Consider the following 27,315-nt stretch of genomic DNA (forward strand, 5'->3'; position numbering starts at 1 on the left):
TAGAAAATCATGGAAATCTCCTATATTTTCATCATTTTTCTGTTTGTATGGTTCATACAATAAATTTTTATTGGAAATGTTTGGGGATACTACAGTACTTTTAGGAGCCTTTGTCCTGCTTTTCAAATATATATATATATATTTTAGATCCTTTTTTTTGGACAGGTGTATTGTAGAAAGAGAGATTCTGTAGATGCCTTTCTGGGTCAATCCAATCAGCTTTGCCATCCAAGATCTAGCTGAGGTTCTGAGGTTCTGACCAACATGTGTACAAGTTGATATAGGTTAGGTAACCCTGAATCATATGCACCCAAACTAATTTAAAATGCTCCTATGAATAGTTGCTGGTCTTATATGGCAGCAGAGATGCTTAATTATAGCTCTTAATTCATCTTGGGTCCAAAGTTTAAATTATGCAGTGGCCCATATATCTGGCTCATAGGAGGGAAGGATCTTCAGAGGCAACTGGCATTTTGTACTCTTAGGAGAGTTTCTGGGAGTAGGGAAGGGGTGCGGACAAGAGGAAGAGAAGGGAAGAGTTGATGAGATCACAAGCACAAGGAAGAAGGGGGACATCTGGATGTAGGGAGGCAACAGGATAAGGAGGATTTACTAGGAAAGGAGTCTAGTTTATTGTTGCTTAAGTTTGTTAAATTGGGACTTCCCTGGTGGCACAGTGGTTAGGAATCGCCTGCCAATGCAGGGGACACGGGTTCGAGCCCTGGTCCAGGAGGATCCCACATGCCGCGGAGCAACTAAGCCTGTGTGCCACAACTACTGAGCCTGCGCTCTAGAGCCCGCGAGCTACAACTACTGAGCCCATGTACCACAACTACTGAAGCCCGCGCGCCTAGGGCCCATGCTCTGCAACAAGAGAAGCCACCGCAATGAGAAGCCTGCGCACCGCAACGAAGAGTAGCCCCCGCTCACCGCAACTAGAGAAAGCCCACGCGCAGCAACAAAGACCCAATGCAGCCAAAAATAAATACATAAATAATTTTTTTAAAAAGATAAAATCTTAAAAAAAATAGTTTGTTAAATTGCTCATTGGCTTTGGCTACAGAATCTTTTAGCGAAATACTTTTCGAACCAGAATTTCCTTTGGAGGCTTCTGCATACTAATCAAACACAGCTGCCCATTGGGCCTGAGAAATCTTAATTCCCTTTCTTTTCTAAGGTGCCTATCAAATAAAATATGTATTCAAGTCAAATGTTCCCCAGAGTGGCCACTGAAGGCCCAAATACCCACTGCTGACATTACGCCATTTAGAGAACTAGGCACCAGTATTAGGATTGTAATAAAAATACACATAAGCAGCAGCCATTTTTCCCAGAGGAGGAGAGGTTTTAAGCTTTGATGACCTCAGGAGAGCTGGCAATGGTTGGTTAAAAGTGATGTTTGTTCTCTTCATGTTTCAAGACCCCTCTGAACACAGACCCAACAATCTGTGCCCCTTGGCAGGTGGAAAATTAGAGTGAACTCCCTCTTGATCAAAGGCAAGCTCTCAGGACAAAAAATCAAGAGGAAAGGAGAACCTCATCCAGTTTTACTGGTGACTCACAACGAAGTTTGTCCAAATGTATGCCGGTCTGGTAAGAACAGCAAACTCATCAGTCTGTGAGGCTGGCTCAGACAACAAGCTTACAGGGCCTATGCCTGTGTTCTACCCCATGATTCTTCTTCTTATGACCACACTTTCAGACAGCTCAATACAAAACAGAAGTACCAAAGAGAACCAAAAAGCATGAAAAAGAATGGTCTGATTCCACCAAGGATGTCAAACAAAATCGGAAGCAATAACAAAACCTGGGTACCACACTTAGAATAAATAGCTGAGGAACTCAACACAAAAATAGTGGAGCTCAGATTCAGCACTGACTTACCATGTTGGCACGGACTTGACAGCAAGAAGGCGCAAGGCACTACGGTCTCTGTGAGAACCTCATCTGGCTGAAGGCTGGGGTCCATGGTGATGGACAGTGCAGTCCGTGTCTCAGTGGAGTCTTCAGGAAAACTGTGGAAAGTAATGTAGACCATCCAAGTAACAAACAGAGACTATTTATTCAGAACTTGGTAGTGCAGGAGACTTAGTTACTACCACTTGCATTTGGCAGACTCAGAGGCAGGCAGGGGAGAGGGAAAAGCTTTATGGTGAAAAAGAGGAAGGGTTCAGGTGTGCTCTGATTGGAGGCTGTTGGCAAGGGGAAGCTGTTGAATGTCTATTACATAGTGTTCCGAGCTGTGCTTTGAACACAGATGTCAAATATAGCCCTTGTCAACCAGGAGCTCACAGTCTAGTTGAGGAAGGCAAAACATTAACAATTGAAATGGAATTTGACAAGCACTATGGCTGATAAATGGCAGGATGCCCTGGGAACATGCAGTAGGAATAGTGGTGAGTTGGTACATGTTAAACAACTGAGTCCTAGGGGAGTGGTGTATGGGGGGAAGGTAAGAGCCGATTTGTAGAGTTTTCTGATTTCCACGGTGTAAATACTCCTACCACAGCCAGTTTCAAGCTACCAACATGATAACACTAAAAAAGGGAGTTGGAAAGAGATGGGCAGTAGGATGCCAATATATTTTATTTCCACTATTCAGGTACAACAGATGTAAATAATCTCAAGAGCAGAGATAATAGTAAAATGTAGTAAAATAATTAGGAAGTGATGACTATTTACTACTTTTGCTTTTAATACAATTGGCTTAATTGTAAAATCACAAAATTACTGAACATTTTTTTAACAATCAGCTCTTGCAAGCAAGTATGAACCAGTGCAAGTGGGCCCCAGCATACCACTAGATAAGAGTGATTTCAGAAATTACTGTAGGCTCACCTAAAGGGAAGATTAGGAGGAAATCAAAGGCAGGGAATCTGCCTTTTCATTTCTGTATCTCAGGCACCTAGGGCTGGGTTGTTGAATAGTGAAACTAATTCATTAATTCAGTATTAAAAATTTTTTTAAGCCCCTTCTATATTCTGGGCACTTTTCTAGGTGTTCGTGGAGTATAGCAGCAAACACCAAGGCCCTGCCTTTCAGAGAGTTTACATTCATAGGTGTGTGTGTGTGTGTGTGTGCGTGTGTGTGTATAAACAAATGTCTGTTATATCAGGAGGTGAATGATAAGTGCTATGACCCAAAATTCTGTAATGCAAAGGAGAAAAGGAGTGGGGCACCACTATTTCAAATGGGGTCGCCAGGGAATTGCCTGGCAGTCCAGTGGTTAGTACCCCACGCTTCCCCTGCTGGGGGCACTGGTTCAATCCCTGGTTGAGGAACTGAGATTCCCCCATGCCAGGTGGTGCGGTCAAAAAAAAAAGAGGGGGGGGACTTCATTGGTGGCGCAGTGGTTGGGAATCCGCCTGACAGTGCAGGGGACACGGGTTCAAGCCCTGGTCCGGGAGGATCCCACATGCCTTGGAGCAACTAGGCCCGTGCATCACGACTACGGAGCCTGCACTCTAGAGCCCGCAAGCCACAACTACTGAGCCCGCGTGCCACAACTACTGAAGCCCGCGCGCCTGGAGCCCGTGCTCCGCCACAAGAGAGGCCACCGCAATGAGAGGCCCGCGCACCGCAACGAAGGGTGGCCCCCGCTCGCTGCAACTAGAGGGGGCCCGGGCGCAGCAACGAAGACCCAACACAGCCAAAAATAAATAAATAAATAAAATAAATTTTTAAAAAAATGGGGTTGCCAGGCAACTGTAAATGTTGAGATGTATGAGGGTAAGGATAAACGGTTCAGGAATCTGAGAAACACGACCTGAGTAAGGCTGAAGCACAGACTCCCAGAGCTCATCATTCAACAAGAGTGGAACACAGAGTAACTTCAGAAATGTTTTCTTCAGAGACGCCACGCACTTTGCCCTGACTCCTCAGCTCCTCCTCACAGAAGAAAAGTCCTTCCTTCAAGACGGTCTCAGGCACACTAGTGTTTAACTGGACCAATCAGATGCAGGGAGGCGGGGCTCGTTTTCTGTACTGCCTGAAGCCCGCCAAACATCCTGACACCTCTGCGCATGCTCAAATCCTTCCGCTCCTGGCACGCTATTTGGAGCGGTTTGCGCATGTGCGAGAGCGAGACGTAGATGTTTGTCCCAAGGCCTTCCCGTACCGTCCAGGCGGCGAGTCGCCTCCTGGTTTCGGAGTGTGTCCAGCGTGTGTTAGTTCTCCGGCAGCAGTCGCCACTGCGGACATGAACCGCGAGAGCTTCGCGGCGGGCGAGCGGCTGGTGTCGCCGGCTTACGTGCGGCAGGGCTGTGAGGCCCGCCGCTCGCACGAGCACCTCATACGGCTGCTTCTGGAGAAGGTACCGAGCTTTCGGGTCCCTCCCCAGCTGCCGCGCCCCCCAGGCTCCGGCTCCGCCCAGCGCCCCTGTTAGTTCCAGGACCTGCCTCACCTGCTCGCGTTTGCTGGTTGAGCCCTGTCCCCAGAGTCTTTCGCAGCTGGGCATGCCATATGCCGGCTTGCGCCGCTCAGCTCCTTCTCAGCCTCGCCAATGCTGGCAAAAACCCAGAGAGTGTTATTAGGGGATGTGGGGAGTTCGGAACGTCGAGCCCTTTTTTTTCTAACTTCGGGTTGGGGAAGCGAGGGGAAGGCCGGCATGATTTACTTTTTCGTTTGCGGATAGGGCAAAGTTCGTGTCTTTCATCTTTCACTACTCCTGGGGAACACATGATATTTATAAACTACGATATACTAACTCGAAGCAGGTGTTGCTGAGGAACTTCACAGGTCTCGTTCTTGCCAGCATCCTGAATTTTAATGTTACTAAAGTTTGACAACCCTAGTTCTAACACCCTGGTGTGAAAAATCCTAGTTGAAAATAAGGTTTATTCGTTTTCAGTTACTTTTAACTGCAACTTTAAACCTGAGTAATCTCATTGTATTTCTCATCACTTCTCACAGCATCGTGTGGATAATTGTAATATAGTGTAACACAAACATTTTGCCTATTCAGAGTTTCTTCAGAGTGCTGAATTTATGTCTGAATTTTAGAAAACAAGGAGCATGGCAAAATGTGCATGGAAAAGTTTTAAAGTTCATTGAAGTAGGGTTCTGGGGAATGATGGTTTTTTAAATATAGTCATAAGCCTTTTTTTGTTTTCTTTTTTCTTAAGGGCAAGTGTCCAGAGGATGGTTGGGATGAAAGTACACTTGAGCTCTTTTTACATGAACTTGCAATCATGGATAGCAACAATTTCCTGGGCAATTGTGGTGTGGGAGAAAGGGAAGGGAGAGTGGCATCTGCATTAGTTGCTCGGCGACATTACAGGTATGATTTTTTTAAGTACAAAGTATTTCCTTTTCCCTTTTTTCTTTTTTTTTTGTTAAAAACAATAGTGGCAGTATTAATCATATTAAATTATAAAATGTCCGTTTGTAACCTACTTCTTATTTAAATGGGCATGTGAACTAGATGCCACAGGGAGATGGAAACAATGTACCTGAGTAGGTGCTTTTCAGGACAATAGGGTAAAAGTTCTAATATGAGGTGGTTATACCCTGTCAGCTTCTGGGTGATTAAGGATACTGGCTGTACGTTCTGTTAAGAATGTTTGTACTGTCTATACATTCTGTTAAGAGTGTTTAACCTAATAAACCTATTTGGTTGTTAAGAGTTTAAAATATGCTAAGGTTGTTTATAGTTTTCCATGTTTCTTTTCTAACATGGCAAGTTTTTTTAGAGAATGGTATATTTATAGAACTTTAACGTCATTCATCTGCATCTAAACTGAATCCCATTTTATAAATATCTTGTTGCAGTAGATGTAGGAAAGGTATATTATAATTTTAGATTATTAAGTCACTTTTTTCTTTTGCATTATTCAGAAAGCTTTTCATCAATTCTGATAACCATTTAGTTGTTAGTGGTTCCAAATATGATCATTTCTCTGTTCTCCAACCTTTCTGTGAAATATAGGTAAAATCTTTAAAACTCCCGTCTTCCATGATTTTAAATCATGATGAAAGTTTCCTAGGAATAGTAGAATTTTATTTCAGCCGAAACTATTGCAGTCAAAACTAATGATAATGAATGAATGACCTGGATGAAAAACTAATGGTTAAAAATAAGGTGATAACATGGTTGATAATATATGTAAAAAAATGCTTAGTATGTGAGGTTGCAGTGGTAATAGAGTGTGACACGTGTTCTGTGATAATTCCAGTGTGCAGAATTTCTGATCTAGGCAACTATAAATGACAAACAGATTTTTGATTTTGAAGTGTATTCAGAGGTATCTTTAAATAGTGTATAACATGATTAAATTTAAAATGAGTGGATTTGCACACTAATTTTCAAGGAGCATGTACTTCTTCTAAACTTAAGGCAGTATTTGAAACATCAGCTCATCCCTGTTAGAAGTTAGCTCACTGCTCTGATTAGGGAAATGGGAAGAAAGAAGAGAATTTAATGTTGCATATATCCTGGTTTTCTATTGCTGTATAACAAACCACCTCAAAACATAGTGGCTTAAAACAGTCATTTATTGTTACCTCTGACAGGTTACCTGGACTCAGCAGGTGATTATTGCTTCAGGTCTCTCATGTAGTACAGTCAGGTGTTGGCTGAGGGTTTAGTCATCTGAAGGTTCAACTGGGCAGTTTATCCAAGTTGAGTCACTCAGATGGCTGGGAGCTCAGATGACCTCTCCAAGTGGCTTGGCTTGGGCTTTCCCCAGCATAGCAGCTGGCTTTGAAGAGAGGACCCCCTGCCCCCTACCTCCCCTTGAGCAAACCCTTCAAGAGGCCAGATGGAAGCTATAAGGCTTCTTATGACCTAGCTCAGAAGTTCCAGACCATCACTTCTGCTAGATTCTTCCAGACCAAGCAAGTCACTAAGGCCAGCCCAGATTCAGGTAGAGAGGAATTAGACCCCATCTCTTGGTGTGGCAGTGGCATATGGGCATAGGGAGAAAAGGAATTGATGGTGTCCATCATGAAGACTGGCTACCACAGCATACTTGATGAATTTGTTTTGATTTAATTAGATATTTTCACATTATTAATAGTCAAGTATAGTGTTTATTTGGTTATTGTATTTGTATACTTATACAGTGGATTACTTAGAACACTGAATATTTTTGTCCAGTTTTTGGCCATTTTTTGCTTAGGTTCATTCATGGAATTGGACGATCGGGTGATATTTCTGCTGTGCAACCCAAAGCTGCAGGTTCTAGCCTTTTGAACAAAATTACCAATTCTTTGGTCCTGGACATCATAAAGTTGGCTGGTATGTACTGTGTTAATCATAATACTTTTGGCTGACCAGTCACACAAACCTTTGCCTAATTTCTTTTATTAATGCTTCTCTCCAAAAAGAGTATAAAATGGCTTTTGAAAAGACATATATATATATATATATATATATATATATATATAAAACTTTTAGAATAAGATAGAAAATCAGAGCCATAAGCCTGGAGGATGAATTTAGCAGTGAGCTTCCTGAGTGTGAGTACAGAAGAATAAGCACTAAGTCTGTTAACTCTTTTTATTTGATAGAAGTATATCATTTCTTTAAGAAGGATGCTGTTTTTTTAGTGGAATAACTAATTTCTGTTTTTCTTCTTATTTGTAGGTGTCCATACAGTGACCAACTGCTTTGTAGTTCCGATGGCAACTGGTATGAGTCTAACCCTGTGTTTCTTAACATTACGACACAAAAGACCAAAAGCAAAGTACATTATATGGCCACGAATAGACCAGAAGTCCTGCTTTAAATCCATGATCACTGCAGGTAAAAGAAGAGAAGTAACGTATATGTTTTTCAATGTCACAGAAAATTCAAACTTTTTATATAGAGCTAGATAAATGAAAAAGAAACTAAACCTGTTCCTATTCCTTCTTTTTATTGTGGTAAAATATACATAACAAAATTTACCCTTTTAACAAAACATTTATAAGTGTATAGTTCCTTGACATTAACTACATTCCTCTTGTTGTGGACCATCACTGCCATCTCGCTACAGAACTTTTTCATCCTCTGAAACTGAAACTCTACCTATTAAACAATAACTCTCCCCTCCCCACCACCCTCAGTCCTTAGCAATCACTATTCTACTTTCTGTCTCTATAAATTTGTCCTTCATATAGGTGGAATTATAGAATATTTGTCCTTTTGTGACTGGTTTATTTGACTTAGCGTAATGTCTTTAAGGTTCATCCATGTTATAGCATGTGCCAGAATTTCTTTCCTTTTTTAGGACTCCCATTGTATATATATCCCACATTTTGTTTGTTCATTCATTCATTCACTGGTGCACACTTGGGTTGGGTTGCTTCCACCTTTTGGCTGTGGTGAATAATGCTGCTATTAACATGGAGGTACAAATACCTGTCTGAGTCCCTGCTTTGAATTCTTTTCAGTACACTCTAAGAAGTGGAAGTGTTATGTCGTATGTCCCTATTCTTTAAAATGGGGATATGATTACCTGCCTCAGAAGACTGTTTTCAGAATTAAGTGGGATGACATACGAAATGCCCAACAATAATCCCTGGAGCATAAGAGGTGCTTCAGGAATGTTTGTTCTGTATACATGAGTGGAGTACACGTAAATAATTACCATGAATCAAAGTACGAGGATACAGGCATCATTGAGTATAGATGAGACAAAAACTTTAAGTTGGTATTTTAGTATTTGGCTTGCTTAGGTCAAGTTGAATTTGAGAATTTAAAGTTATTTTTTGAATGGCCTCAGTCTGTTGTATGAAATGAACAGTATTGGGCTGTAATTAAACTGCATAAATAATCCTAAAGAAACTCGTGTAAAGGGATTCATAATAAGGACATATAGCAGAAATGGGTAGACTTTTAAAAGGTTTATTTTAAGTGGCATAAAGCTGTCAAGTCCGTTAATTTGCCAACTATTAACCAAAGAACTGATAACCAAACTTAGAGAAAGATTGGCATATTGAAAAACTGTAAACTTTTTCCAAATGATGTTATGACTTGGACTGTGTTATGTTCTTAGGAAGCAAGATGGTTGTATTCTTAAAAAAATCCAAAAACTTGCATCATAGTTGTTTGAAAACAAAAATAGGGTTGAGTGTAGAGAATTTGAGAAATAATAGAGAATTAACTGTCCTTAGGAAGTTACTTATTTAAGTAAAATTTTCTTTGTTTGAATAGCTGTATAGATATGAAACCTAGAGTTCTGTGGACCACCATATATGAATTGATGATTTTATAGTGGCTGAAGTTTTATATTTCTGTAGATAGAATGCGGACAACTTGACGTGGATTCTAAAACAGAAGACTACTTGCCTGTAACTTTGCTTTAAATTGCTATGTGACCTTGGGGAAGGCACTTAATCTTCCTAAACTTTGACTCCCTTATCTTTGAAGTGAGTGAGTTGAGCTAAGTGGTTTCTGAATCCCTCATAGCTCTTAAATCCACAAATCTAGCCTGCTGCTAGATCTGGTATTTGAGAAGACTGAAGATGTGAGTACATAACTCGCGTGCAAGACAATTTTTATATTTAAATTATAGAAGGCTTTTGTAAGCTATGAGATAGGTCTACTAAAATGTCTTGTATTTTTCTTTAAAGGTAAAACATTAAGTTGAAGATTGTGATTTGTTTCAATACTTGAGCTATTATTTTTGTTCATCTCTGAAATAAAGAGAAATTTAAAATAAAACTTAAATGTTGCCAGAGAATGAGTAGATTTACTTTTCTATGGACTGAAATTGAACTGGGCTAAGTGACCCTTTTTGTCATCAGTGACTCTTTATTACTTTTGTAGGCCTCTATTTAACATTTGCTTCCTTACTTCCCAGAATTAGTCTTTCATGTCATATCAAAATGTTAAGTAGATTTGTGGTCCTAATTGTGGTCTAGATGCCGCTCCGTGGCATGTGGGATCTTCCCGGACCGGGGCACGAACCTGTGTCCCCTGCATCGGCAGGCGCACTGTCAACCACTGCGCCACCAGGGAAGCCCTTGACCTGCCTTTGACTCATGCTGGTATTAAGCCAGGTCTTTATTATTAGAGAAGGGTTCATTGACTAGAATAAATGTTTAAGAGTTTTTGTGTAGAATAGCACTGCTTCGTAGAGTCCACAATCTCCCCTTATTTCAGTTTATACTAACATTTTGGTTTCTGGTTGACTTGGTTAGGTTTTGAGCCTGTGGTGATAGAGAACGTTTTAGAAGGTGACGAGCTACGCACAGACCTGAAAGCAGTGGAGGCTAAAGTCCACGAACTTGGGCCTGATTACGTTCTTTGTGTTCATTCTACTACATCCTGTTTTGCTCCAAGGGTGCCTGATAGGTAAATGCTTTGTGAATATTGTCCTTCAGTGTTCATTAGTCTTTTACATAAAATGCACTTATACTAATTCTCAAAGATGTCTAAATAACATTTGGCAGTAAATACTACGTGAATGGACTGTTGAAGAAACAACATAATGGCTTGGGAAAATAAAAATTAGATATAGAAGAAGGAAAAACAACTAGTACCAAGTGGAGATCCTTTTATCACCTGAGTAGATGCAGAGCATCTCTGTTTTCTTGCTCTTCTTTATGTTTCTGGACATCTTGCATCTTTTTCCTTATTGTTTAATAGAAATCTCTAAGCTAAATTTTGGATTTACCTACTTGTTTTTATTGCCATCTCCACTTTGATCTTACAATTAGTTTTCATATATAGGAACTATCAGTATTAACAGATTTTAAAGAGAAAATTTTAGAATTATTGTCCTCTAATTTTTTTTTAATTGCAAGACTAACCCAGATATACAGTTAGGTATATAATTGTCTTTGCATTTTGAGAAAAATGCAGATATTTAAGAAAAATTTTTTTAAAAAGGCAAACGTTTGCTTTTCTGAAGGATGGCTGCAAATTTTTATTCTGAAAATGTAGTAGGCTTAGGTATAGTAATAAATATTTCTAGTTTTGACAGCAACTGTTGGTTTCATTTTAACATTTTGAACAGAAGTGCTAATAATTTGTGAAAAAACTATTGCTTTGGACTATTTTCATAGCATCAAGTTATACTTTGATTTTAATTCATGGAGTCATATAATTTGGCAGTAATTAATGCATGTTAGCTTTTACTATAGGCAGACTTTAAGAGACAATTTTAAAACCCTGCTCTTGAAAATTTACCTTGCTTCATTCATGAGTCTGGATTCTATTTTCAGATCATGTTGCATATGCTTTAGTTGTTTATTCATTATTTATCAATCAAATTTTAAATTTGTATTTAAATATTAAATAAGCATCTTTAGTCTTTCTTCATTGATGTTTTTGCTATCTAGAAAAATTTTAATGTGGTTGAAATAAATTACATTTCTAAAAACACCATATGAATATTTGTATTAGTTAAATTATTTATCCTTGAGGATATCTTTGTTTTTGTTTCATTTTGACTAACTTTTTTTTAATTGACGTATTTTTAATTGATGTATAGTTGATTTGCGGTGTTGTGTTAGTTTCTGGTGTACAGCAAAGTGATTCAGTTATACATATAGATGTATATGTATATATCTATATAACATATATACACACATACATATATATATATTCTTTTTTGTATCTTTTTCATTATGGTTTATTATAGGGTATTGAATATAGTTCCCTGTGCTATACAGTATGACCTTGTGGTTTGTTTATTTTATATACAGTAGTTTGTATCTGCTAATCCCAGACTCCTAATTTATCCCTCCCCTAGCCTCTTTCCCTTTTGGTAACCATAAATTTGTTTTCTGTGTCTGTGAGTCTGTTTCTGTTTTGTAAGTTCATTTGTATCATATTTTACATTCCACATATAAGTGATAGCAAATGGTATTTGTTTTTCTCTGTCTGACTTCTCTTTGTATGGTAATCTCTAGGTCTGTCCATGTTGCTGCAAATGTCATTATTTCATTCTTTTTTATGTCTGAGTAGTATTCTGTTATATATACAGACCACATCTTTATCCATTCATCTGTAGATGCACATTTAGGTTGCTTCCATATCTCGGCTATTGTACCTAGTGCTGTTATGAATATAGGGGTGCATGTATCTTTTTGAATTAGAATTTTGTCTGTGTATATGCCCAGGATTGGGATTGTTGGATCCTATGGCTACTCTGTTTTTAGTTTTTTTAAGGAACCTCCATAGTCTTTTCCATAGTAGCTGTACCAGTTTACATTCCCACCAACAGCATAGGAGGGTTCCCTTTTCTCCACACCTTCTCCAGCATTTATTAATTGTAGACTTTTTAATGAAGGCCATTCTGACTGGTGTGAGGTGATACCTCATTGTAGTTTTGATTTGCATCTCTCTAATACTTAGCGATGTTGAGCATCTCTTCATGTGCCCATTGGCCATCTGTATCATTTTGAATAACTGTTTTGGAATGTTTACAGTATGCCTGGTATAGTGCTAAGTACATTTTACATGCATTTTCTCCTTTGGAAAAAATCAAAAAGTTTTTTTTTCAGTCAATAGAATTCTCATATACTATTTTTTGGTGGTGTTACATAATGAATGTTTCTGATTAGAGTGAACTTTAGGAAAATGGTGATGCTCAGTTATTAGTAATATGTTTGAATTTCTGATTTTATTAAATTTAAAAATACATTTTGATTTCTTTAAGTTTAATTCCTTTATAGTCTTAATTTGAACATATATATTGTCTTTATTAGTTAACTGGACAGAGAGTATTGTGGGGCAAAATCGAAGAAAATGTTAAAAAAAAGAAGAGCATCATTTCTTCAAATTGAGAAACACCTTAAATTGGCTTCTAAGTTAGAATACAATCTGATTCACATGGAAAATATTTTTTCTGCTTCTCTTTGCCTTTCTCATACACAATGAAAATATTAGCAAATTTGATCAATTCAGAATATTTAAAACTACTCAAGTGATTTAAAAAAAATAGTACTTTATGTTATTATACTGCCTTACTCTCAAGGAAGCTTGTTATCAAGGAATACTTTCATTAGAACACAAACATGTGAAAGTGCCTTTTATGAAGAAAATACTTGTGTGTATCCCAGAAGGTCCATTTTGTTAAAAACAAAACCTGATTAGTTTTCTGCTTGATTTGTGAGGTTTATGAAAATGAGTGATAAAATAAGTTTTTAATTCATAAAACTTTTAGGGAAGTAAATTGAAAACTTCTGACAGTTGAATAGAATAATGTTAGTTCTGTTTGTAGTTTAAAAACATATTAATGCACAGCTACTAAAAAAGGAAAATGTATTCTGTGTAAGTTGATAAGTAAACCATATAATATATATTTGTAGTACATTTATCTGAGAAATAATTTTTATTCTCTCAAAATGCTTTACTTCCAGATTTTTTATACTGTAGACAGAACATTTTTTAAAAATTAATTTTATCAAACCATAGGATTTAGTTTTACCTTCATAGTTTGAAGACATTTCTGTTAGAGATGACTTCAGTCACAAGTATTATTTGGTTTTGCAAAGGAACATCATTTATTACACTCTAATTGAAATTTATTACCTTACTTGTATAAAGTTAGACTCTCAGATTGTTTTAATATGGGGAGTGTCAAATGAAGGAGTACGAGTGAATTTAAAACCAGCAGCTATTTAAAAGATTCTTTAGTATCCAAGTTGTTGGAAAATGTTATTTTGGTACTGAAATATTTTAATGTTCTGTATTTTTTAATACATTAAAATCTATTTGAAAATGTATTTTTTACTTTATGAGATGCTTAATGTGAGATTTCTTAACATTTCAAGATATGCTGATTATTTTGCGGACATTAGCTTAGGATGATAAGCAACCGAAAGCATTTAAAAATGAGCATATCAACCTTGTAAGAGGTCTTTATAAATAATCTGCTTCTTGCTTTTTATATAGGAAATTTTCAGGTGATTTAAAAGCTACTATCTATGTAAGATTTTTCTAAATACACATTTTCTTATTTATTGGTGACATTAATTTAAAAGCTTTTTCAAGTTTATCCTTAAATGCCTGCTATGCATTTCCAAGGTGCCAAACTATATGCTAAAATACTGCTGTAGAAATTTCAGTTTGTCTTTTTTTTCCCCTAGTATACTTTAAGGATAACTATTAAATTAAAAACGTTTTCTCGTAATTTATTAAGACAGAGTATGAATATGTCTTTCTATTGAATATGTTTATAGATTAGAAGAACTGGCTGTGATTTGTGCTAATTATGACATTCCACATATAGTTAACAATGCGTATGGAGTGCAGTCTTCAAAGTGCATGCACCTCATTCAGCAGGTAAGAGAGTTTCCAAAGATATGTCAGGGAAAAATGGATTTTAACATATTTGGGATTATTACTTTGTGTTTCTTACAACCTAATACAGAAAAACGGTTAATCTAGCATCTTCTAATTCATGGAGCATTAGAAATTTGCACCCAGTAGTCACTCAGTAAAAGTCATTATTCTTTGCTAGTGTCATTGGACTATAGTTTTGGTCAGCACCAACGTGGAAATACTTTAGTAGCTTATTTTTTTAACTTTCTGAGAATGTTCCATTGCCAATGTTTTTTTCATTTTTCTAATATAGTGGGTTATAGTGTTTTTAAAACTATATTGATTAGTGAAAATGACTTCATTTATAAACATTCTAGCGTATAACTATGGAGTTGGCAGGTTTTTAAAAACTGTGATTTTATTTTTTTTTATTTTTATAAGCATCACCTAGATCCCAGTCATCTGTTTTAGATTCTTATTTTTAAAACATGTCTGAGCTTCCCATCCCACTCAGGGTAAGAGTCCCACTCAGAGTAAGAGTCCCATCCCACACAGCCATGGCTCTGTGTCCAGGCATCTGCAGCTTCCCTGATTTCATTTCCTGCTGCTCTCCCTCTTACCCACCCTCTTGGCACATTTGCCTCCTTTCTCTTCCTCTCTTGTGCTACGCGTGTGCACCCCACTCCGGCTCATACCTCTTGTTAGGTTGCTTTTCAAGAGAGTTGCGTGGCTTGTTACCTGACTTTCTTTAGATTGATGAGACTTTCTCAGACACCTTATCTAAAATAACACCTTCTTCCTTGCCAGCATTTTCTATCCCTCTTTTTCTGTTTTGCCATATTCATTGATTTTAAAGTACACATTTTTCCATGTTATATCTCTGAAATTGAGGTGTCTTATAATGTTAATTGGCAATGTTTATTCTTACCTAGTGGTATGTAAGGTAATGGTGCTTCTTGAAATTGATGGCCTCTTGCTCTTTTTCTCCATAGCACTTGTCACCATTTGATATGATGTTTGTTTACTGTCTACTTATTGGTAGTGATTAGAATTAAGGTTCTGTTAGGGAAAGGACTTTGTTTTGTTCACTGTTGTGTCCTCAATACTTAGGACAGTACCTGGTACATAACTGACACTCAATAATTGGTTACTCAAACAATTGAATGAATAAATGATGTATTACATTTACTTACAGTGATTAATTATTCACACTATATCAGGATATGGATAGATATTATCTGGGTATGATATGAATTTTATGATTTGCGTGCATAATGACGTTAGTCAAATATTCAGTTTTGACACACATGTGATATGTGGAGAAGAGTTACTCACAGATTATCTGTGGCCTTCTGCCATGTGGTGGTGAGTGCTCCTTAGCCCTGTAGATCCTATCTCATAATTTTTTTTGTTTTCTTTTTTGTTATTTTGAGTACTAGTATTATCTCTGATATAAATATGGTTTATACAGTAGTATTAGCTGATTTGCTTAATTTCTTTACTCAAAGTTTGTACCAGTTAGTATGTAACTGACTGCAAGTAACAAAAACCCAACCCAAATTAGCTTAATCAATAAGGAAATAGATTAGTTTACATAACAAAAGAAGTCCAGAGGTGGAGTGGTCGTATGCATGGTATTCGAGGGTTTCTTAAAACCTTTGAGGAAGACCATTTACTGTTTCCTTGGTATCCTTTTGCATTATTCCTTAACTTTTTAAGGCTTATCACAGTTTCAGACTAGATTATATCTAATTTGAATGGTAGCAGAGGAAGGTTGTACAGTTAGCTATGCTGGAAATCTTGAAAAAACATACTATTTCAGTGATTCATTTTTATTCCTCCTCCCCTTTTTCCTTTCTCCTCCACTTTAATTTTTAGCAGCCTTAATTCTTTTAAAAGTCAGATATTCTAGCATTCCTAAAAGTTTAGAAAAGTGAGGAAGGGATAGAAGATCACTCATAACCCTGTTACCCTAACAATTACCCTTAATAATTTGTGTATCCCTTTTTTCTCTTTCTTTAATACATATACATATTGCTTTTTACATGGTTATAGCCATTGTGTACATTTAGTATTAACTTTCTAAAATGTAGTCAAAAGCATATTTAATTTTTAAACTTAAATATAAACTTAGATTATATTTCTGTACTCTCCACATGCTTATAAAGTCTTCATTGATCAGTTTAATGGCTCCTTAACATTTACCCATATGTTATGTACTTAACTCAGCAGTGCTCATTGTTTTGGTGCTCATGACATAGTTTTGAATACTAGAAAATTTGGTGGTGTAATTGAAGAGATTAAGACTCTTAAATGAAAACAAGCTCCAGGATACAATATGAAAGCTGCCCATGGAGTTGTGCATCACGAATACCCTACTTTGTCATCACCTCTCTTAATTCGTGAGGTGGTTTTACTAAAATTTTAACCAGAAAATAACACTATAAGATGGTAAATGAATTTTTATAAGGTAGCTGTTGTATTGTTGCAGATACTGTATTACCTTCTAGAATGGACATTTCTTTAAAAAAAAAAAAAGCAGTACATAAAAATTGGCCCTCACAAAAAGAGATGGTGTCCCTATTGCTTTCAGCCAAATAAATACTTGGGTCTTATTCAGTGCTAGTTGTTTCATGACATTCTAAAAAATTAAAATTAGCTTTAATTTATCTCAGTAGTTTTTATCAGTTGTACATACCATTTACTGAGTACCCATACGCACCATGTGTCAGGCATCCTGCTAGATTTTTTTTTTTTTTTTTTTTTGCGGTACGCGGGCCTCTCACTGTTGTGGCCTCTCCCATTGCGGAGCACAGGCTCCAGATGCACAGGCCAGCAGCCGTGGCTCACGTGCCCAGCCGCTCCGCGGCATGTGGGATCTTCCTGGACCGGGGCACGAACCCGTATCCCCTGCATCCCCTGCATCGGCAGGCGGACTCTCAACCACTGCACCACCAGGGAAGCCCCCTGCTAGACTTGTAAAGTTTATTAACTTAATCCTAACAGTTTAAGGTGTACTTCTCATTGTTTCCGTTCTACAAGTGAGGAAACAAACTCGGAAGTATTAAGTGACTTGCCTAAGGTCCCAAGCTGCAAAATGGCCCATATAGTTCAGTGTGATTCCAAATCCCTTTATCTTTGTCTAAAAATCAAAGTACTAAAACTGGGAAGCTTTCTTGAGAAGATAGTATTATAATAATCAAGCAAATAATGAAGAAAGAGGTATAACTAAAATGTTTCAGAATTTTTTTTTTTTAGGGCAATGTCCCAGAATGACTCAATGCTGAGCATATAGAGCATTCTGATATGCATATGTAGTCCCCAGGAAATTAGCTTTGCAGAACCTATACTTCTGACATATACTAAACTGACTAATTTAGGAGACTCATGGAATATGGATGTGAGGACACGTTAATAGAGAGGGTTGTAGTAGAGTCACAAAAATACATAGAATTAAGGATTGTAAGGCTCCCCAAGTGTGGGAAGCAGCAGCTTTTGTTTATTGAGAATTTGAGAGAAGTAGGTGTTATACTAGTTATTCATAGACCTAATTGTCAGTTCATTCAACTGATATTTGCAGGGTTCCCACGGATGTGCCAGGCAGCAGGGTAGGCACTGGGGATGCAGTAGTAAATACAACAAAATCTTTATCCTCATGGAACAGAAGCAGACAGTAAACAATAAGGATGACAGGTCTTGATAAATGCTCTAGTATTTGTGGGGGAGGAGTATCAGATGGTGTGATCCAGGAAGTCCTCTCTGAGAAGTAACATTTGAGCAGAGCCCCGAGTGTTATGAAGGCATGAGCTGGGCAGCTCTCTGGAGAGATTCCAGACAGAAGGTAACATCAAATGCCAAGACATTGAGGCCGGGATGTGCTTGGAATGCATGAAGAATAGCAAGAGGCCAGCGTGGCCGGACCAGGGCAAATGAGAGCAGCAGTGGTCGTAAAGAAATTTGAGGTGTGTTAATTGAGGTGTGTTAAAGATTTGAGATTTTATTCTTGATATGGTCATCAGCCATTGGAGGGTTTTGAGCAGGAGAGTGACGTGTGACGGCTGCGCTGTGGGGAATGGCCTGTAGGAAGGCAAACGGGGAACGCTGTTGCAGTAGCCCACATGAGATGCGTTGGTGGCATGGGCCAGGGTGGTTGCTGTTAAGGTGTTAAGAAATGGTTGGATTCAGATGTATTTTGAGAGTCGATCTTACACGGTATGCTGATGAACCAGATGCAAGGAACGAGGAAATGAGGATTCAGGGACTCCAAGACTTTTGGCCTGAGTTGCTGGAAGGATGGAAATGCCATAGGAATAATATTTTACTTTTATTTATTTATTTTTTTTGCGGTACGCGGGCCTCTCACTGCTGTGGCCTCTCCCGTTGCGGAGCACAGGCTCCGGACGCGCAGGCTCAGCGGCCATGGCTCATGGGCCCAGCCGCTCCACGGCATGTGGGATCTTTCCAGACCGGGGCATGAGCCCGTGTCCCCTGCATTGGCAGGCAGACTCTCACCCACTGTGCCACCAGGGAAGCCCAATATTTTATTTTTTAAACATGGACTCTTCATCCTGACTACCTAGGTTTTTGCCTGGGTGACTTTCAGTAAGGTGCTTTAACTGCCTGGATTTGAATCTCAGCTGTGCTATTAACTACATTTCTGACCTTGGGCATGTCACTTTAATTTCACTGTGCCTTAATTTTCTCATCTGTGAAATAGCTATTATTGTGGCATCTGCCCAGATAGCTATTGCATTGGTTAACTGAGTTAAGAATGTAAAGTGCTTAGAACAGTGCCTGATGCATAGTAAGTTCTTAGTAAATTTTGGCTGTAATTATTATATGAACAATGATCTGTTTTATTCACTGCTGCTATGCCCAGAACCTGGAACAATGTTCGGCAGATGATAGGTGCCCAAATATTTGTTCCCTGAATAAATGAGTGAATGGATGAACTGATAAATGGCAACCGTTTACTTCTCCTGTGTTTCCTATTCTGTTTAAGCCCTTCCAGCCTTCTGGTGTTTTTCTCTCCTCCTCATTAATGGCCCCAGACTTTAGTGTGGAGAATGAGGTCTATACACCGTTCCTGAGGTTGGGTCCAGCCTGTTTGTTTTCTTGCCACAGAATTTGCTACCCTTTGAATGCTTCTGTGTTTTAGTGATGAAGGGGTTCTAGCAAAGTCTGGTGCACTGATTGCTCTCTTAGTACTCCTCCTAATTTAGGTTCGGATTTCTCTCAGGAAACCTCGGGCACTACTTAAGTGTTAATAAAAAGGCAACTCTGACTGTTCCACTTTATTTTTATGTGCTACTTTGCATGGTTTTCAGTTATTTATTCAATTAGTCTCATATGCTTCTCTCTGTTTTCCTGTGATAAGGTGAGATTTTCTCTGATCATAGTTTATGAGGAAGTTAGAAAGGAGAATGACAGGGGAAGGTTAAGATTTAAACAATCATGCGATAGCCTCCGAAGTTGTCTGTGCCCCTTCCCTTTTCTGCTTTTGCTGCTTCTACCTATGGCCTGGATCTGGCCTCTTAGATTAGGCTACTTCTGTTCTCTTCTATCTGCTCCTTCTATTCTCCCTCAGCTATGGATGTGGATATAAAGTGGGAGGATGAAGGTCAAATAGGGTTACAATATTAATAGGAATGTAGATTGTGAATACAGATTGAAAATCTGTGGCTACAGATAAAGAAAAAAACTATCTTAGTTGAAGTTTAGATAGTATCTTAGTTTTTAAGAGGAGGAAATTGAATCACATTAGGCAGAAGGTTATAGACTATGTCGCATGGGACTAGAGCTTAGTTTTACATTTCTAGCAAGTATTCCGTCTTTCACCAGAATACTAGATTTTCACTTGAAGTTCATTTGCAGTGGAATGAGATCATCTAAGATTATAACATTAGGAAACATAAGTTATGTAGAAACTCTTACGTAGAAACTCTTATGCCAAGAGTATGCCAAAACAATTCCATTAGTTGAAGTTAAAAATAAAATTTTTCTTTTCTCCTTTATTATCCAAGTGGTGGTAGGAGCAGAGCTTGTTGCTTAAAGTGGTCACGCAGGTTAGTAGATTATCCAAGCATCAAAGAGAGGCACTTAATGTATAACTTATTGATTGGCAGCGTGGGTGGCTACAGTCCATTAGATTATGGTGGCCACTCGTGAACTCACAGAGGGTGTTTAAAATTACTTAATAGTTGTAGGACCCACTGTTGTTATTTATTGTCAAATAGAAGAGCACAGATGAAAGGCATGGGAGAAATTCACTCTCTCTTACTCAATTTTAAGGTGAAAAGTTCTGTTTCAGTGTAGTTCCCACCTGAACTGATACTGAAACTCTGCCTTCCTCACAGGCTTGGTGTGAAATTAAATGATTTATGTGTGAAAGCAGCTTGTAACTATAAAGTGGTCTTCCACCTATAAGGAGCAGCATTTAAAAACTCAGTTTAACGCTTAAAAATATTTTACTGGCATCGGTACAAAGAAAATGAAAATCTTTCATCTGGTTTTTGTTTCTTTGCATTGTTTTAATGGTATTTATTAATAGCAGTTGCTGTCTCTTCTTCTAAATATGTAATACTACATCTTATTCCATTCTAGGGGGCTCGGGTTGGTAGAATAGACGCTTTCGTTCAGAGCTTGGACAAAAATTTTATGGTTCCAGTAGGTGGCGCTATAATTGCTGGCTTTAATGATTCCTTCATTCAGGAAATAAGCAAGATGTATCCAGGTAAATAAATCAGCTGCTCTTCAGAAAAAGTAACTAACAAACAAAAATCCATTTGTACATAGGCTACTGTAATAAATCTTAATTTACAAAGCTTTTTCCCCTTCTGAATGTAACTTATCATCCTTATTTCAGGAAGAGCTTCAGCTTCACCTTCTTTAGATGTCCTTATTACTTTATTATCACTTGGATCGAATGGCTACAAGAAGCTATTAAAAGAAAGAAAGGTAAGCTTTCCCGTTAGGTGTAAACAATACCGTTGACTAAAACAGTACTCCAAAGTATTGGTGTTTTTGTCTGTTGGTTTATCACATTGGGATGTAGATACCTAGCAAAGTCCTAGGGGATTTACTTTGATCTGGATGGTTTTTAATTAATCATTGTTATCCTGTCTATTCAGATATCCTGAGGAATCTTGGAAAAGTGATTTTTGCTTTTGTGTTTGTTTTTGTCTTAAGAAACTCCTGCATCAGGGATTCTTATTATTTCCGTAAAATTTAATTCATTTATCACTTATAGGTAGAGGCTCTTAAAAGACAAATGGACAAATTTTTTTCTTTTTAGTTTTGGAAGGCTGAAGATTTGTTTAGGTGTGACATGTCAGTTGCAGGAGGAAGAGCCAGGTCAGATGTTGGCCAGCTTCTCATTCTAAAATACTAAGTCCATCCCTTGGCATTATTAGAATGCTGAACTCATTGATTATGTTGATTATGAAAAGAAAAGTGACATTTGTGCTTAAAAATAGGACTTTGTGGGCTTCCCTGGTGGCGCAGTGGTTGAGAGTCCGCCTGCCGATGCAGGGGACATGGGTTTGTGCCCCAGTCTGGGAAGAACCCACGTGCCACAGAGCAGCTAGGCCCGTGAGCCATGGCCACTGAGCCTGCGTGTCTGGAGCCTGTGCTCCGCAACGGGAGAGGCCACAACAGTGAGAGGCCTGCGTACCGCAAAAAAAAAAAAAAAAAAATTGGACTTTGTCTCCAGCACTAAAAACTAGCTTAATTCAGGGGCAACTCCAAAATTGTAGACAGACAATGTTGGTAGGGCAGATCAGACTAAGATGTTTTATTCATCTCCCATCTGGGAGAGCTAGAGGCCCCTGGTGCAGTTTTTGTATCTGTATAACTTTCTAACACTTTGTAGCAATTACAGTCCCTTAGATTTATAATAGTAATTTACATATTTAAAGTATTTTCATGTACGTCATCTGATGAATCCTCTCAACAGCCTTATGAATGTGTAACAGAAGTTTAACGTTTTCTGTGCCCTGTTTTACCCTAGTCCCTTTCTCCTCAGTAATTCAATGCATAGGAAGGTAATTATTTACTTTCCATTGTTAGGACATCTCTTAAGATTTACGTGATATAGGAAAAGATGCTCAACCTCAGTCATTAGGGGAATGCAGATTAAAACCACAGTGAGAGGGCTTCCCTGGTGGCGCAGTGGTTGAGAGTCCGCCTGCCAATGCAGGGGACGCGGGTTCGTGCCCCGGTCCGGGAAGATCCCACATGCCGCGGAGCGGCTGCGCCTGTGAGCCATGGCCGCTGAGCCTGCGCGTCCGGAGCCTGTGCTCCGCGACGGGAGAGGCCACAGCGGTGAGAGGCCCGCGTACCGCAAAAAAAAAAAAAACCACAGTGAGATACCACTACACACCTAGGAAAAGGGCTAATATTAAACAAACAAACAAACAATGAAAACAGACAACACTGGCAAGGATGTCAAGCAAGTAGAACTCTCAGATGTTGCTGATAGGAATGCAAAATGATACAGCAACTTTGGAAAACACTTTGGCAGTTCCTTATAAACATTTACTTACCACATAAACTAGCTGTCCCACTCTTAGCTGTTTACTCAAGAGAAATGAAAATTTGTATCTGTACAAAAACCTTTATGTGAATGTTCATGGTGATTTTATTCTTAATTGCCAAAACCTGGAAACAACTCAAGTGTCCATCATCTGGGGTATGAACAAACTGTGGTATGTACATACTCAGCAATAAAAAGGAACAAACTAATGATATATGCAATACTGTAACAACTCTCAGATGCATTACACTAAATGAAATAAGCCTGGCTTGAAAGGCTACATATTATATGGTTTATTTATATGCCATCCTGGAAAAGGCAAAAAAACATCAGGACAGAGAAAAGATCACTGGACGCTAGAGGCTTGGGTTGGGGGAGGGGACTATTAATGGCAGTGAAATGTTTTGTATCTTGATAGTGGGAGTAGTTTCATGACTGTATATGTTTGTCAAAATTCGTAAAAGTGGACACCTGAAATTGTACTATATGTAAATTATGCCTGAAAAGAAATTTTAAATGATTAGACTAACACTCCAGTTTGATAAACTCCAAGAAGTAATCATCTTGTCCTGGCCAGGAGAAAACCTCAGCAGAATCTTTCAAGGGCCTTTCTCCGTATGACAGATGAAGACTGTTTATAGATGTGGAAAGCCATCATCTCTCTGTATGAGAGTTGAGTTGTATCCGATGTCAGTGAGTCTTAGCTCTCCTATCACTAGTTGTTTCCCTATGGAAAAGGTTCTTGAACTCACAGATTTTATTTCATTACTTGTGAAAGAAACAGTTACTATCTCAGGCCACTTCTAGTTCTAAAAGATTGTAGAATATTTCCTGAAATAAAACAGCTACTTTCTGGGCCTTGAGCGTTATAATCATGGGAATTGGCCTGTAATTTAGTAATCCAGCACAAATCATATGGGTAATTTATAAATCAAACTTTTTTAAGTTTGAAAATTTTAAGATGATGGTCTCTTCAGTTTCATGGTACCTCCTATCCATTTCCACCCCTATTAAGCTGTTTTGACCCCTCCCACCCCCCATCTGAACAATGACAAGCCCATTTAAAGTAGCATGGTCTACAGTATGGACTAGTGTGTTTCTTTGAAACTCAAAGTAGGTAAAGTTGAGTGTAGGATAAGTTTCATTGAGTAAATACTTAATTTACTAAATATCTGTTGAGCATCTGTTATGTGTCAGGCACATAATGTTGATAGAGCAGTCAATAAAATAGACAAAGATACCTGCTCTTCTGGAGCTTGCATTTCATATGGAGGACACCAGCAATAAACAAATCACATAAAATATAAATGTTTGTTTAATACATAAATTATAAAGCTGAAAGTGCTGTGGAAGAAAAGAATAAAGTAAAACAAGGGGGGAAGTGGTGAGGACTGATTTTTTAAATGTGGTTAGTGCAGGCCTCGTTGAGAACATATTTGAGTTGACTTGAAGAAGTTTGAGGGAGTATACATGTATGATGGAGAAGAGTGTTTCAGGTAAAAAGCCAGTACCAGGAATCAGGGTCGAGTCAGTGCGTTTGAGAAGCAGAGAAGAGGCCAGTATGGTTGGAGCAGCGTGATCAAGGAGAGTTGTGAGAGTTGAAGTCAGGATGGTAATGGGGGTGGGCCGGTCATGGAGGGCTTTCTAGGCCATATAAGGTCTTTGCCTCATATTCTGAGTGAGATAGATAGAGAACCATTGGAGGGTTTTGAATAGAGGAGTAATGTGATCTGATTTATATCAGGAAAGACATAAAGGATCCTTGAAGGATCCTCTGGTTGAAGGATCGCTCTGGTTACCGTGTTGAGAATAAATTAGGGGGACAAGGGTAGAAGTTGAGCTTTTGCAGAAATCAAGAAGTGATGTTGACTTGGATCTAGATGGTGCCAGTAGAGGTGATGGAAGTGGTTGGATTCTAGCTCTCTTTTGAAGATTGAGCCAACAGGAATTCCAGATGAATGTCTTGTGAGTGAAAGAGAGACATCAAGAATAATTCTGAGGTTTTTGACCTGAGCATTTGGAAGAATGGAAGAGCCATTAACTGAGATGGGGAAGCCCGTGGGTTGGAGGGGAAGGCCAAGAGTTCAGTTTCAGACAAAGTTGAAATCAGGATGTCCTCTGATGTCTAGGTAGAGATGTAGGTATGGAGCACGATACGAGTCTGGTGTTAAGAGAGAGAGCTGAGCTGAACATAAAATATTGGGGGAGTTAATTGGCTAAGAGATTAGCTGAGATTTTAAGAGAATGAGTCTAAACAGAAAAGAAGTGTGGGGACTGAGCTCTGGGGCACTCCAACATTAAGAGGTCTGGGAGAAGGAAAGAGACCAGAAAAGGAGACTGAGAAGGAGGGAAAGCAAGAGCGTGGAGTCCTAGAAGCCAAGTGAAGGAAGTGTATCAAGGAGGGAAGTGTGATTGCCCAGTGCCACTGATAGGTCAGGTAGAGTGAGCACTAAGGTTTGACTACTGGGTAGAAAAGTTTCATGTAAAAATCATGCTTAACATAGTCTTTCAATGCAGGGCTTGTGTTATCTAGCAGATACCATATATGTGTAGATACACTTATGTATATATATGAAGTTATAGCCCCTAATATTGAGCACTTACCATGTGGCAGGCTCTCCTTGAAGCACTTTGTCATGTATTCATTTAATCCTCACAGCAGCCCTGTGAAGTGTTATCCTCATTTTCACAGGAAACGTAGTGACAGAGAAGTAATATGTATGAGGTAAATTGTGGGACATGGGTTTAAATCTAGGCAGTTGGGCTTCTGATGCTCTCTCTTTAAACCTCTAAACTGTACTTTTTTTTTTATATAGGTAAATAATGTAGTTTGGTAGCAATGTAGCTACTTTAAATAGCTATAAATCTGAAGACCTAGGTCTACTAATATCCAGAGGATGCAAAAGCAATAATACATTTAGCAGCTTTGGCCAAGAAAGCTCAGTTGTATTTTAGATATACACTATTTGCTTGTGCAGAACCACTGTTGCTGGGGAACTCCCTCTCTGACTCCAGGTGGTCCTGGTGAGACTGTCAATCACAGGGTCCCTTCTCCTCTTTCTTAGGGGTGGGCATGTGATCTGGCTAGCCTCGTTCGCAGGTGGACATGTGGAGATAGAGTCCTTCCAGCAGATATGATAGTTCATTTAGAGATGTTGTGTCTGTTGCTTTGCAGATAGTAAACTGTAAGGATGTAATCTTACGACTCTCAGCCACCATATTTCTGGCCATGCCAAGAAAGCCTTCTTTAGAGTAGAGAACATAAGAGGGAAAACAGAACTGAGAGTCATTTGAGTCTCTGGATCCAGCCTTACCTGCTTGTAGAACTGGCTGTTATATGACCAATAAATTACCTCTTTCGTTTTAAACTAGATTTCTAATGCTGATACTTCTTTTTTTTTTCCATTGAAGTATACTTAACTTACAATGTTATATTAGTTTCTGATGTGCAGCAAAGTGATTCAGTTATACATATATTCTTTTTCATATTTTTTCCATTATGGTTTATTATAGGATATTGAATATAGTTCCTTGTGCTATACAGTAGGACCTTGTTGTTTATCCATTCTGTATATAATAGTTTGTCTAATGCTGATACTTTTGATTCCTCTTATACCCTTCATAATGTTTCAAACATTCATTTCTTCTTTTCAATTGTCCCTGCCACAACTCCCTAACTAAAGCCCTTACCATATCACACCTGGATAGTTACAATAACTTACTAACTCTTCTCCTGATCCCCAGTCTTGGTCTACTCTAATTTGTCATGTTGTAGAGCAGTGCCAGGTTATATTCTTAAAATGGGGAAGTCCCTTTTGGTCCAGTGGTTAAGACTGTGCACTTTCACTGCCAAGGGCGCACGTTCAATCCCAGGTCAGGGAACTAAGATCCCACAAGCCGCTCAGCATGACCCCCCCCCCCAAAAAAAGATTATATTCTAAAAATGCACCTTTCTTCAAGTTATTCCGCTTTGGGTTTTGGTTGCCTGTAAGACAAAGTCCAAACTCCTTAGCCTCCCATTATGATCCATCGTGATCCTTTGTGGTCTGGTCCCACATTACCTGAGCAGCATTGGCCCCTGCTCGTTCATTCATTCAAGCAAAGAAATGTTTATGCATAGGCCCTAAGGTTAAATTTACAAACAAGACTGACATAGTTGTTACCCTTAAGGAAATTGTAGTCGGGGAAATCTACATATTAAATAAATAATTACAAGTCTGATGAGAGTTATGAAAGAACAAGCAGAGTATATGAGAGCATATATCACCTAACCTTAGCTGGGGCACCTAGCCCAGCTCTCACAGGGCCAAGGGTCGCTAGAAGAAGTGACATCTATTCTATGAAAATGCAACTCGTGCACTGATTAAGTGGCCCCCATGGTTTAATTGTAGGCTAGAATTGATGACTAGTGTAAGTGTAGAATTCTTAAAGGGTATTTTAGACTGAGTCTGGAAAGCAAAGTATTGTGCAATTGTTGGAGATTTTGTGATTTAGATCACTTTCCTTTAGGGTAAGTTCAGATTCAGTAGGTCTGGAGTGGGGCTTAGACACTGCATTTCAACCAAACTTCCCTGATAAATCTGAG

The 27,315-nt window shown here is 38.6% G+C and overlaps 1 protein-coding gene across 1 annotated transcript in view; it reads left to right on the top strand.

Annotated features, from left to right (window-relative positions):
- Nucleotides 1-4,116: 4,116 nt before the first annotated feature.
- The window catches only part of SEPSECS (Sep (O-phosphoserine) tRNA:Sec (selenocysteine) tRNA synthase), a 35,676-nt gene continuing 12,477 nt past the window's right edge, over nt 4,117-27,315 (top strand). The window contains exons 1-8 of the mRNA XM_060147336.1: nt 4,117-4,312; nt 5,124-5,278; nt 7,119-7,237; nt 7,586-7,744; nt 10,126-10,279; nt 14,116-14,218; nt 20,801-20,930; nt 21,063-21,154. Of these exons, the coding sequence (XP_060003319.1) occupies nt 4,199-4,312; nt 5,124-5,278; nt 7,119-7,237; nt 7,586-7,744; nt 10,126-10,279; nt 14,116-14,218; nt 20,801-20,930; nt 21,063-21,154 (1,026 nt within the window). The 5' untranslated portion in view covers nt 4,117-4,198. The remainder of the gene's footprint in view (nt 4,313-5,123; nt 5,279-7,118; nt 7,238-7,585; nt 7,745-10,125; nt 10,280-14,115; nt 14,219-20,800; nt 20,931-21,062; nt 21,155-27,315) is intronic.

This window comes from Lagenorhynchus albirostris, chromosome 4 (genome assembly GCF_949774975.1).
Source record: "Lagenorhynchus albirostris chromosome 4, mLagAlb1.1, whole genome shotgun sequence".
NCBI lineage: Eukaryota > Metazoa > Chordata > Mammalia > Artiodactyla > Delphinidae > Lagenorhynchus > Lagenorhynchus albirostris.